This window comes from Phyllobates terribilis, unplaced genomic scaffold, assembly GCF_046119375.1.
Source record: "Phyllobates terribilis strain yellow unplaced genomic scaffold, ASM4611937v1 Scaffold_11__3_contigs__length_659146591, whole genome shotgun sequence".
Taxonomy (NCBI): domain Eukaryota; kingdom Metazoa; phylum Chordata; class Amphibia; order Anura; family Dendrobatidae; genus Phyllobates; species Phyllobates terribilis.
Genome location: NW_027362771.1, coordinates 414,778,009 through 414,791,662, shown reverse-complemented (window position 1 = coordinate 414,791,662; position 13,654 = coordinate 414,778,009). Strand labels below are relative to the sequence as shown.

General features: G+C 39.3%; 2 protein-coding genes across 2 annotated transcripts in view; one reads left to right on the top strand and one right to left on the bottom strand.

The window, feature by feature from the left end:
• The window catches only part of LOC141166426 (transient receptor potential cation channel subfamily M member 7-like), a 142,737-nt gene that overhangs the window by 22,363 nt on the left and 106,720 nt on the right, over positions 1 to 13,654 (bottom strand). Inside the window, exons 26-28 of the mRNA XM_073653097.1 lie at positions 12,446 to 13,140; positions 7,163 to 7,245; positions 1,246 to 1,339 (exon numbers count right to left, since the gene is read on the bottom strand). Coding sequence (XP_073509198.1) covers positions 1,246 to 1,339; positions 7,163 to 7,245; positions 12,446 to 13,140 — 872 coding nt within the window. The remainder of the gene's footprint in view (positions 1 to 1,245; positions 1,340 to 7,162; positions 7,246 to 12,445; positions 13,141 to 13,654) is intronic.
• Positions 8,375 to 10,697, top strand: LOC141166428 (uncharacterized). Its single transcript, XM_073653098.1, has 2 exons — positions 8,375 to 8,661; positions 8,873 to 10,697. The coding sequence occupies exons 1-2, from the start codon at positions 8,460 to 8,462 to the stop codon at positions 9,877 to 9,879; spliced, it is 1,209 nt and encodes a 402-aa protein (XP_073509199.1). The 5' UTR covers positions 8,375 to 8,459; the 3' UTR covers positions 9,880 to 10,697.

Genomic DNA, 13,654 nt, shown 5'->3' with positions numbered 1-13,654 from the left:
ATGGTACCCGGGTGTGGAGGACAGGAGACTCTCCTCTGGACCCGGGTACCACTGAAAACAGTAAAAAAAAAAAAAAAAAAAAAGAATAAAATAAAATAAAAAATAAATATATACTTACCTTCTGGCGGCCCACGCTGCGCTCCTCCTCGCATGCCGGCAGTTCGCGATGGAATGAAGGACCTGCGCTGACGTCAGAGTCATGTGACGGGTCACGCGACGCTGACGTCGGCAGGTCCTTCAATCCACCGCTGCCGGGACAGTGAAACAAGACTGCGGGGGCCATCGGAAGGCAAGTATAGATTTATTTTTTTTATTTTTTGCCATTCTCTCGGTCACACTATATAAATCCATGCTGTTTGCATGGATTTATATAGTGTGACCAAGTTGACAAGCACTTTCCAGGTGATGCTAAAATCGCTTGGAAGGCGCTTGTGAACCCGCATGCGGAAATGCATGTGAAGAACGCTTCACTTCCGCATGTCCCTGGCAGGAAAAACGCATGTACAATCTGCATGCGTTTTTTTCTGCCAGGGAGATGCAGAAACGCTCAGGAAAAAATCCTGAGCATTTCTGCATTGTGGGCACATAGCCTTAGGGCCAGGAAATACAATCACGAATAACCAAGTAGGAGAAGCGTTATTCATCATTTTAGGTATCCTCATTTTGTTTTTATTACAGCTTCCATTCATTATGAAAAACACACAGCCAAGCATAATCATGAACGTTATCCACCTCTGACCTTACGGTGACCATCAATGTTTGCCTTCCTTGTTTGTCTAAAGTCAGAGAGTTAATTAAAAACTAGATCATTGAAAACTTTAAAGGGAACCTGGCACCACGCTTTTTACATAAGGAAATGGTGGTATGGCTGTATAAATGCTAGTCTCACAAATAAAAATGTATACCTTTATTGTGGGGGTCCGATGTCTTGGGCAAACTAATATAGAAGCCATATACAAATCAAGCTGACAGTGCACTGGGGGCGTTGCATTATACTTGGAAGCAGCAGCACAAAAATACGCCTACAAGAACACCTCTAGCCTGATTTGCATATGGCTTCTACACTAGGTTTCTCATTACTGGCACATTGGACAGCCACACAAAAGGTATTATTTTACTTCAGTGACAGGCACCTACACGGCCATACCACTTCAGTCCATATTTAAGAATGTGCTGACAGGTTCCCTAAATAAGTGTCTATCGTAAATGAAAGCTTTGATCTTAAAATACACAGACAGGACTCACTTTGATCTAGCCTCAAAGTTTGGGAGATTTTACTGAGTTCTGTAAATCCTGCGCAGGATTTCACTTGCTTCAAGCTGCAAGGATAGGATTCCACCTATAAAGAAAAGGAAAATGGATCATTAAAAACTCACATTGCCTTATTAGATACAGTGTCAAGTAAAAGTTTGGGCACCCTTGGTCAAAATTACTGTTATTGTGAACATTTAAACAAGTTAAAGATGAAATGATCACTAAAAGGCCTAAAGTTAAAGATGACAAATTTCCTTTGTATTTTACCCAAAAAAAAATTCTATATGTAAATACATAAATATACACACACACGTATATACAATACACACACCTATATCATTTTTTACATTTTAAGAATTACAAAAAGGAAAATGGGCCAATGCAAAAGTTTGGGCACCCTGCATGGTTAGTACCATGCATTACTTAGTATCATCCAATACTTCGCATTTAAGAGCCATGATGTCTTTATACCACATACATTTTTTATAACATATTATCACGCATATATTTGTTATATGTTATTCTTTTGTTTTTTTCACCTTTTTATTCCCAATGTTTGTTGGGATCCAATTATTCACCTTTTTGGTGATATTAGTTGTTTTGGCACTAGGTTGTTCATTATATATGCGTTTTAATAATCTTCCCACAATGATTGATTTATCACTGTGAATTTTCACTTCTCAATATGTTTCCATCTCTAGCACCCACTTTTGAAAGTATCACAGCTTGTAAACGCTTTTTGTAGCCAGACAAGAGTCTTTCAATTGTTTGAAGGATTTTCATCCATTCTTCCTTGGAAAATTCTTCCAGTTTTGTGAGATTCCTGGGTCGTCTTGCATGAACTGCCATTGTGAGGTCTTGCCACAGATTTTTCAATGATGTTCAGATCAGGGGACTGTGAGGGCCATTGTAAAACCTTTAGCTTGCGTCTTTTGAGGTAGTCTATTGTGGATTTTGACGTGTGTTTAAGATCATCCATTTGTAGAAGCCAACCTTTTTTTACAGATGGTCTTTAGCTTTTTTACAGATGGTCTTATGTTTGCATCAAGAATTTGTTGAAATTTCATTGAATCCATTCTTCCCTCTACCCGTGAAATGTTCCCCGTTCAATTGGCTGCAACACAACCCCAAAGCATGATTGATCCACCCCCATGCTTAATGGTTGGCGAGATGTTCTTTTCCTGAAATTCTGTGCCCTTTTTCTCCACACACACCTTTGATCATTGTTGCCAAAGAGTTCTACTTTAACCTTATTGGTCCACAGGACTAGTTTCCAAAATGCATCAGGCTTGTTTAGATGTTCTTTTGCATATTTCTGACGCTGAATTTTAAGGTGAGGAAGCAGAAGAGATTTTATTTTCTGATGACTCTTCCATGAAGGCCATATTTGTGCAGGGGTCTCTGAACAGTAGAACAATGTACCACAACTCCAAAGTCGGCTAAATCTTTTTGAAGGTCTTTTGTATTCAAGCGGGGGCTCTCATTTGCCTCTCCAGCAATCCTACGAGCAGCTCTCACTAATATTTTGCTTGGTCTTCCTGACATTATCTTGATCTCCACCTTTTCTGTTAACTGCCATTTCGCAAATACATTTTGGACTGAGGAAAATGCAATCTTTGCTATCTTCTTATAGCCTTCTTCTGCTTTGTGGACCTCCACCATTTTCAGAGTGCTAGGTAACTGCTCAGAAGAGCCCATGGCTGCTGGATTTTGGGACAAGGTTATAGCAGGCTTGGTTTTTTATAAAGCTGGGAAATATGAATCACCTGGCCTTTTCTAATAATGATAGTGAACAAGCCATAATCCTAACAGGCTAATTAAGGTCTGAAATCTTGGTCAAAGTTATCTGAGCACCCAAATCTCCAAAGGTTCCCAAACTTTTGCATTGGTCCATTTTCCTTTTTGTAATTTTTAAAATGTTAAAAATGAAAATATATATATTTTTTTGTTTTGCTTAAAATACAAAGGAAATGTGTTATCTTTAACTTTAGCCCTTTTAAAGACCATTTCACCTTCACCTTGCTTAACTGTTCACAATAACAGTATTTTTGACTAGGGGCGCCCAAACTTACATCCCACTGTAATTTACTAAAAACGGTCATACAGATTAGACAGCCTGGCAGACAGGTAAACCTCCTGAACCTGGAAAGATATATTTCATTGTTAAATTTGAAAACAGCATATTGCAAAAAGCACATTGTGTGTGAGTAAATCTATATATAGTTGTCTAGTGTTGAACCAACTACTTCATTGCGAGAGGTGCTGCATTTTCAGGATTGTTGGCTGACTCCGCCATACATAAGAGCATTTGTTCAGCCGAGTGCTTCTGTCTTCTCCATGAGAAAGACCTCTCTACTGGAGGCTTACCTCAATAACAATCAGATCGACAGTGTGAAATCAGACATGCCAGTCTGACATCTTCCCTGACCATCACTCCCATACACAATTGTCGGCCAAATCAGTAAAATATCGTTGAGTTTTTCCAACAGACAAATGTCAATGGGGATCTATAGTTTTCCACACTATCCTATATAATGTCTAGAAGCTATTGTGAGGAAATATCAATGGTTGATATACAGTGGGTATGGAAAGTATTCAGACCCCCTTTAAATTTTTCACTCTGTTTCATTGCAGCCATTTGGTAAGTTCATTTTTTTCTCTCTCAGTAAAGTACACTCTGTGCCCCATCTTGACTGAAAAAAACAAATGTAGAAATTTTTGCAAATTTATTAAAAAAGAAAAATTGAAATATCACATGGTCATAAGTATTCAGACCCTTTGCTCAGTATTGAGTAGAAGCACCCTTTTGAGCTAGTACAGCCATGAGTCGTCTTGGGAATGATGCAACAAGTTTTTCACACCTGGATTTGGGGATCCTCTGCCATTCTTCCTTGCAGATCCTCTCCAGTTCCGTCAGTTTGGATGGTGAACGTTGGTGGACAGCCATTTTCAGGTCTATCCAGAGATGCTCAATTGGGTTTAGGTCAGGGCTCTGGCTGGGCCAGTCAAGAATGGTCACAGATTTGTTCTGAAGCCACTCCATTGTTATTTTAGCTGTGTGCTTAGGGTCATTGTCTTGTTGGAAGGTGAACCTTCCTCCAAGTCTGAGGTCCAGAGCACTCTGGAAGAGGTTTTCATCCAGGATATCTCTGTACTTGGCCACAGTCATGTTTCCTTCAATTGCAACCAGTCATCCTGTCCCTGCAGCTGGAAAACACCCCTATAGCATGATGCTGCCACCACCATATTTCACTGTTGGGATTGTATTGGGCAGGTGATGAGCAGTGCTTGGTTTTCTCCACACACATAGCTTAGAATTATCACCAAAAAGTACTATCGTCGGCTCATCAGATCAGAGAATCTTATTTCTCATAGTCTGGGAGTCCTTCATGTGTTTTTGAGCAAATTCTATGCGGGGTTTCATATGTCTTGCACTGAGGAGAGGCTTCTGTCGGGCCACTCTGCCTTAAAGGCCTGACTGGTGGAGGGCTGCAGTAATAGTTGACTTTGTGGAACTTTCTCCCTGCTGCATCTCTGGAGCTCAGCCACAGTGATCTTGGGGTTCTTATTTACCTCTCTCACCATGGCTATTCTCCCACAATTGCTGGATGGCCAGGTCTAGGAAGACTTCGGGTGGTCCCAAACTTCTTCCATTTAAGGATTATGGAGGCCACTGTGCTCTTAGAAACCTTGAGTAATGCAGAAATTCTTTGGTAATCTTGGCCAGATCTGTGCCTTGCCACAATTCTGTCTGAGTAATTTGGGCAGTTCCTTTGAGCTCATGATTCTCATTTGGTCTGACATGCACTGTGAGCTGTGAGCTCTTATATAGACAGGACTTGATTTGGAAAGGCACACACCTATCAGTTTAATTAAACACTGATGGACTCCAATGAAGGAGTAGAACCATCTCAAGGGGGACCACAAGGAAATGGACAGCATGTGACTTAAATAGGAGTGTCTGAGCAAAGGGTCTGAATACTTATGACCATTTGATATTTCAGTTCTTTTTTAATATATTTGCAAAAATTTCTGTTTTTTTCAGTCAAGATGGGGTGCAGAGTGTACATTGAGAAAAAAATGAACTTTTTAGAATTTACCAAATGGCTGCAATGAAACAGAGTGAAAAATTTAAAAGGGTCTGAATACTTTCCATACTGTGTGTGTATAATATCTTATATACACACACGGTACGGAAAGTATTCAGACCCCTTTAGATTTTTCACACACGGCTCTGGCAAAAATTAAGAAACCACTGCAAAATTTTCATTTTTGCTGATTTTTTGCTTTATAGGTATATTTTTAAGTAAAATGTACATTGTTGTTTTATTCTATAAACTACTGACATGTTTCAGAAATTCAAAGCTAAAAATTTTGCATTTATTTGCAGCAAATGAGAAATCGTCAAAATAATAAAAAAAAGAAACAGTGCTTTCAGACCTCAAATAATGCAAAGAAAACAAGTTCTTATTCATTTAGAAACAACAATACTCATGTTTTAGCTCCGGAAGAGTTCAGAAATCAATATTTGGTGGAATAACCATGATTTTTAATCGCAGCTTTCATGCGTCTTGGCTGCTTTCCACCAGTCTTTCACACTGCTTTTGGGTGACATTATGCCACTCCTGGTACAAAAATGTAAGCAGTTCTTCTTTGTTTGATGGCTTGTGACTATCCATCTTCCTCTTGATTACATTCCAGAGGTTTTCAATGGGGTTCAGGTCTGGAGATTGGGCTGGCCATGACAGGGTCTTGATGTGCTTCTCCTTCATCCACACATTGATTGACATAGCTGTGTGACATGGGGCATTGTCCTGCTGGAAAAACCAGTCCTCAGATTTCGGGAACATTGCCTGAGCAGAAGGAAGGAAGTGTTTTTCAAGGATAACCTTATATGAATCAAGCCGCATATGTCCTTCGCAAACATTAACCTGCCCAATTCCAGCCTTGCTGAAGCATGCCCAGATCATCACCGATCCTCCACCAAATTTCACAGTGGGTGCAAGACACTGTGGCTTGTAATGTATGCCTCTCCAGGTCTCTTTCTAACCATTAGATGACCAGGTGTTGGGCAAAGCTGAAAATTAGACTCATCAGAGAAGATTACCTTACTCCAGTCCTCTATGGTCCAATCCTTATGGTCTTTGGCAAACTTCAGCTTGGCTCTCCTTTGCTTCTCATTGATGAAAGGCTTTTTTCTAGCTTTACATGACTTGAGGCCTTGCCGTGTACTTCACCCCAGCTGCCATTTGCCATTCCTTTTGTAGGTGACTTTATGTCATCCTGCGGTTGCTGAGTGACATTCGAATGAGATGACGGTCATCCCGGTCAGTGGAGGGTCACTTTCGACCTCAGCCGGTCTGTAGCTCTGTTGTCCCCAATGTCTGCTGCTTGACCTTGTTGTAATGGACTGCCGTAATGGAAATTTTAAGGATGGAGGCAACATGACGCGCACTGTATCCCTATGCTAGTAAAGCCAGAATCGAGTCCTTCTTTTCCTCACTCAAGACTTTTCTTTTCAACTCCTTTGGCATAGTTAAAAGTTATTTTTTCATTCAAATTACTTTTGGGCTATTCCTAGCACTTGTTTTGCCATCCAGCTTGTCCTATTGCAAAGGTATTGTGAAGACCACAGCAGTGTTTTTTATACTTTCCCTCATTACATAAGATTTGGTTCAGGTGATCACCTAATCAGAAGCACATTAAGTAGAATGAGGTGGACTGTGGTTGGAATTCAACGGACACTGGAATGGAATGGCTGTCAGACATGTAGAGATGGGGATTCTTAGAAAACTGCAATGGTCTCTTAATTTTTGCCAGTGCGTTGTGTTGAGGTACAAATTGGCCACAAAAATTCATAAACATTACTAAAAGCGAATAGCTCATTAGCAATGTACTGATTTCTTACCAAAGCTGTTGGGTTCACGTCTTCTTCAATTTGACTTTCAGGATTTTTAAGATGTTTCTGTGGAATTGTAGGGTCTCTGTGACCTTAAAGACACAATTATATATACAAACTGCATATTCAGAGTACATTACTGAAGGTACTATAGTGAATCCTTACTGTGGATCCTTGTAAAATAACGGGAAAACCACAGAAGCAGCAATCTAGGTAATGAAACCCAGAAAACGAGTGAGAATCCCTTTTATGTGAAAACCATTTGACTTGCTTTCCATGTCCCTCTTGTAACTCTGTCTTTTATCAACTTTGTTTTTTAAATATTTTTCAATAAAGTCAAATTATTTTAACATGACACTCATTTTCTGGGTTTTATTACCCAAATTGATGCTTACCTTACTAAAGAGCAGCTTAAATATAATGACCAGTCATTAATACAGTTACTATGATGGAAGCAAGTTTCCCCTAGCATGCTTCTCCCGGTATTAGCCCTGCTCTGCCACCAAGTTACTACACTACCTACATTCACATACTTGATAGCTAGCACAAGGAAGATCAAATAAAATAAAAAATCACTAAAGAGGTATTTTAAAGTATAACCACACTGTGTGGTCTTATCATTGACTGACAGCCATCTCTGCATGCACACTTGTACATAGATAGCCGTCAGCAGGGTGGATAAAAATCAATGTTTTTTTTTTAAAAAATCAAAAAAAAAAATCGAATTTTTTTGATTTAAATCGGATTTTTTTCAATAAACTGCTTTTTGAGGAAAATATTTTACCATCCAAAGGTTCTTCCATCATGAGATAAAGCTGAGTTGTTTAACTCAGTAGAATAAAGGCTGTATATGTGTAACATTCACAATGCCATGCTCTTCCAGAGGTTTCTGTAGGATTAGTGGGCAGTTTCTCTCCTATATTATCACAGACGCTCGCTTTACTTACGCAGTTCTCAAAACTGAATTTGACTCCGCAGAGGTCCCAGCCTCTTGGCAAAAATGTTACAACATGAACAGAGTTGAGAAAAAGACCTTAATCCTATTGTTCTACAAACCTATGAATACAGAATCAACCCCTTCAGTGCCAAGTCCAAGAAGTTAGACAATATGTTTCTGATTGTTTGGAGTGGAATAGATCTGCACAACACAAGAAGAATGTGAATCTAAGTGTGAGGAGGAGGAAGGGCAAGCAGACAAGAAAATGAAAGTGAAACGTTGAGCACAATACTGCAGCATAGCCACAGACAGACAAGTCTGGATCTGTTTGCGTGTACGATCTGAGGTTTATTACATTCTTTCCTTATAATGGTAGCAGGCCGTAAAAGAGACCCAGTTTGGGAATATTTTAATGAAGCTCCTTCGCCTATCGGTAAGGCAGGCATGCGTGCAAAATGCAAACGATGCAACAAAGAGATGCAAGGCCTGGTGGCGCGAATGAGGCAACATCATGAGAAGTGCGGTGATGAAGATGACCAAAGAAACACTTCTGAACAGGCAGGATCTGTTGGTAAACATTTTTATTGAATCCTATTTCTAAAGACTGAACTGTCTTGTGTGAGAAAAATTATATTTCTTATTATTACTGCATGTTACTGTCATTTGGTACAGTTATGAAGAAAAACAAATATTCCTTTTGGGGCAGGGGCAGTGATGTGTTGTGTACAATAAGCAGAAATTGTATAAACAATAAAATAACAGCATTGACTTTTTTTCTTTAGGGGAATTCATGGATTCTGGAAACTATCCACCTCCAAGATCACCATCATCCTGTTCTACAGTTTCAGAGTTATCCATCCAGGATAGTGCTTCATTAGCAGCAGCATCATCATCAGACACCCACAGCCACATATCACCATCACCCAAAAGGAAGAAAAAAACTTTACCTCCTGGAACCACCATAGATAGGTTTGTGATAAGAACGAGCAGATTAGAAAAAGAGTTGATTGATGAAAAAATTGCCCAGTTTATTTATGCAGCGAACTCTTCTTTCCGTCTGACTGAGAACCCACATTTCATTAATATGGTTCAGTCACTGAGACCAGGATACAGTCCACCCAGCAGAGCTGATGTTGCAGGGAAACTGCTGGATCAAGTGTATGACAGAGAAATGGAGCAATGTGCAACAGCTCTGGAGGGTAAAATTGTTAACCTAAGTATTGATGGGTGGAGTAATGTCCACAATGATCCTATTGTATGTGCTTGTATAACAACAGAAGAAGGTAAAGTATTCCTTGCACAAACAACTGATACGTCAGGAAATGCACACACAGCAGAATACTTACAAGAAGTGGCAGTAAAAGCTATAACAACATGTGAACAAAAATTCAAATGTCTAGTACGCAGTTTGGTCACTGACAATGCTGCAAACGTATCCAAGATGAGAAGAAATTTAGAAGAGCAGGGAGGGAATACAAAGCTGCTAATAACATATGGTTGCAGTGCTCATTTGCTGCACCTCTTAGCCAAAGACTTAAGTGTTCCAGAAAAAAAGGCTAATGTTGTTGAAATTGCTAAATACTTCCGTAATAATCATTTTGCTGCAGCAGCTCTGAAAAGGATGGGTGGAACCAAGCTAACGCTCCCACAAGATGTTAGATGGAACTCTGTGGTGGACTGTTTTGAGCAGTATATCAAAAACTGGCCTATTCTGATGACACTTTGTGAAGAAAATCGAGATAAAATAGATGGGCACTGTCACGGCCAAAATCCTCAACATTGGGCTTAAGAGAAATGTTGAACATATGCTGAGCTTCCTGAAACCCATCTCTCAAGCTTTAAACAAAATACAGAAAAATAGCTGTTTTATTGCGGATGCTGTTGAAATTTGGAAGGAACTGAGTGAACACTTAAAAACAGAACTACACATGGACAGAATTAAATTACAAGCAGTAAACAAACGAATGGGACAAGCACTGACTCCAGCTCATTTTTTGGCAAATATTGTCAATATCCAATATCAGGGTCAAAACCTAAGTGCTGAGGAAGAGGAGTTAGCTATGACATGGGTATCCAGCAATCATCCACCTTTAATGCCAACTATAATAAACTTCAGAGCTAAGGGGGAACCATTCAAGAAATATATGTTTGCTGAAGATATTTTAAGGAAGGTCACACCAGTAAACTGGTGGAAGTCACTTAAGCGCTTGGATTTAGAGACTGTTCAAGTAATGATTTCACTTTTAACAGCAGTAGCTTCTTCTGCAGGCGTTGAAAGAATATTCTCTTCCTTTGGACTCATTCATTCTAAATTGAGAAATCGGTTAGGACCCAATAAAGCAGGAAAGCTTGTTTTTCTTTTCCAGATTATGAATAGGAACAAAGAAGAAGATGATGATGAAGATGACGAGTGAGCTACAGAGGACAGCAGGGACAGTAGTATTTAAGTTTTTCATGTGTCGGCTGGGCTGACAGTCTAAGTTTCTTAAAATATATATATATTTTGTTTAGCCAAATTAGTTAACAAACATGGATGTTTGTTTAAGCAAATAACTTATGCTGTAATGTTGTTATTGTTTCAGTTGAATAAATCTATTTAAATTGTTATTAAGGTCAGGATTATTTTTCTCCTTCCTAAGTACAACAGAACAGTGGTGTCCAAATATGAATGATTAACCCATTAAACTGGGGAGAAAAAAGTAATATAAAAAGTGATTCTAAAAATCTTCATCTACTTGCATGTTAGAGTAAAGTAGCAAGAACTAGTTTAGGTAGAAACTTTGATTTAAATCACTGATTTAAATCAAGCCTTACTGACTACTGATTTAAATCAAATCCACCCTGGCTGTCAGTCATTGACATGACCGCCCACTGGACCAAAAATCCCAGAAAGAGCTGAGGATTAGATTAAATAATTAAAACACAAGTTATACTGAATCTTCTCTCACAAAACTATATATAAATCTGCTTGGTACTCCCTGCTATATAACAATGCCTGCAGATTGGGCTGCATTTTCATAGTGACAGGTTCCCTTTAACAGGAGCTGTAATCTGATACTTGAGTGACAGTAAGTCTGATGTTGAGAAAGACCAATTTCTAACTCTTTTTCAAAGTGAAGGACTAGATCAGGAGGCCAAGAGTGTGTGGGTGGAGAAGAAGTGGCTCATAAGTGGGGAAAAAAAGATATATTAAAAAAGAAATCTATTTGCATCAACAACTGATTTATGCAACGTTTGTTGAAACAACCATTTAATGTTACCATAGACATTCAAAAACAGATGGCCAAATTGTAGCTCGCCGTCAGCTATTCCCCAGGCTTCAGCGCCATACATGCGAATGTGCTCTCATTGGGGAGAGGGTAGTAAGCTGCCACTATACACCTATTAAGAGATCCCACTTGTGATTAAAGGGGTATTCCCATCTCCAAGATCCTATCCCAATATATAGTAGGTGCAATAATAATATTAGAAAATACCTCAATTAGAAATGTAGTGTAGTTTTTCTGATTTGCTATGTCTCTTTCCTTATGTGCAGGACCTTAGGGATCCACGGTTACAACCACTGACATAGTAACAATTAGTTAGCTAGTTGCTAGTGGTTAAATATCCATGGTTATAAGGTCCTGCAATGCCCGCACATGATGAAAGACAGCAAATCAGAAAAATTACACTGGGTTTCTAATTGGAGGTATTTGCTAATATAATTATTATTACACCTACTACATATTGGGATAGGATCTTCGAGATGGGAATACCCCTTTAAAAGAGCAGACCTGTTGAAACTCAATATGCCCAATTCAATAGCCTTCCTACCATGGTTAAAAGTTGAATGAACATTAGATGAGCATTAAACAGATTTGAAAAAAAAGAAAAGCTGACTAAGGGTGCAACAGATGCCAGAAAAGCGTCAAGAGTGTGATTTACCATCACCATGTAGAATTTTTTAACCTTATGGACATAAATTAAGCTTGAAAATTTTATTTGGATGCGCCCATCCTCCTTTATTTTTCATCAAATAGATATGGTTTGGCCAATGTTAACTTATGTATGGCCACTTTATCCTTCCCAAGGTTACACCTGTTAAGGCTAATTTGTTTGAAGGACCAAAACATCCCAGCACCCCTCTGCATCACACAGACGTAAGATGTATCAGTCTTAGCATGAGTGTAAAATCTCTGCTGTGAGGTGTGGAATTGCATTTTAATTGACACGTCTTGCTGAAGTATCCTTATCCATTATAGTTAAGGAAAAGAGAAGTGACATCATTCACATCTAGTTAATTAAAACTTCGTAGCAATAAAATTGCCTAATTAAAATTAGGTCACACAACATGAAGCAATAAGATATACACATACCAACAAACGCGCCAAATTCCACAGTGTTTTCTACTTTTGACGATCTTGGTTGGAGAGACATTTCCAGCTTCGAAGTCATCTCCATTTGATTTTTCAAGCTTGGCTGGTTTGGCGTGCTGACAAAAAAGGTTGCTGAAGAACAGCTTGGCATGCTACTGGTGGAGATGTCACGATTCGGATTTTCAACGAGCGATACAGCTCCCTGTGCACCGTTTGGCAGTTCTGAAGTACAATCATCAGTGGAAACTAAGGCACTTCCAGATGGACCAGCACCCGGAATATTTAGTTTTTCCCTCTGGGGTGGAAAGAAATCACCCACCTTTTTTCCTACAGTGTTTCTTTCATCTCTCAAAGAAATGTTAAATAGATAGTTACTGTTGGCCTCGGGACTTCCTTGTGGAAACGAGGAGCCAAAGAAATTATTAACGCTATGCTTTTTCCTCATGGAGGAGCGGAGAGGGCCTTCATCCACCAGATTCTGCCCCAGATGCTTTGAAATGCTCAATTCCCGGATTTCAGAGTGAACCTTGCTGGCCTCAGATGCTTTCTGTGCAGCAAGTGTTTTCAAGGTGTCCACAGTAAGGGCAGACAGGTCTTGTAAGTGTCCAATCTGCGAGTCCAGAGAGTGTAAAGAACGCTTTATATAGTTCACGCGATCTCCGACTTCTTTGATTTGTATACACATCTGCTCAACTCTGGAAAAAGAAAAAAAAAAAACTACATTAAAACTTCACTGTGGGAACAGATGTCTGAGAATGACTGCTACACCCAATGTGGAGATAATCGGATGACTACAGGCAACAAGCCAGATTTAAAAGATATTAAAGGGGTTTTCCTTCGAACAAAGTACATTTTAATCAATAGATCTTGGAATAAAACTAATTTCCACAATTGGATGTGCTTAAATAAAATGATCCTGTGCTGAGATAATCTTATACATGTGCCCCTGCTGTGTACTGTGTAATGGCTGTGTCTGACCATACAGTAACATAGTCTGATCATACCACATCTCCTGGGCAGGGGAGGAAGCAAAAGAAAGTATACAGACAGGACAGCAGGGGGTCTCAGCTTATTCTTTTTGTGAGTTAAAACATTTCACTGTCTGTTCTCATGAAATGTTTTGCCTCATAGAAAGAATCAGCTGTGATCCCCTGCTGTAATATCTGTATACTCTTTTGCTTCCTCCCCCACCCAGGAGCTGTGGTATGA

Excerpts from the sequence above, each read along its gene's own strand:
- LOC141166428 (XM_073653098.1), top strand. The coding sequence starts at position 8,460 with ATGGTAGCAGGCCGTAAAAGAGACCCAGTTTGGGAATATTTTAATGAA. Across the intron at positions 8,662-8,872 it reads TGAACAGGCAGGATCTGTTG|GGGAATTCATGGATTCTGGA; the intron begins GTAAACATTTTT and ends TTTTTTCTTTAG.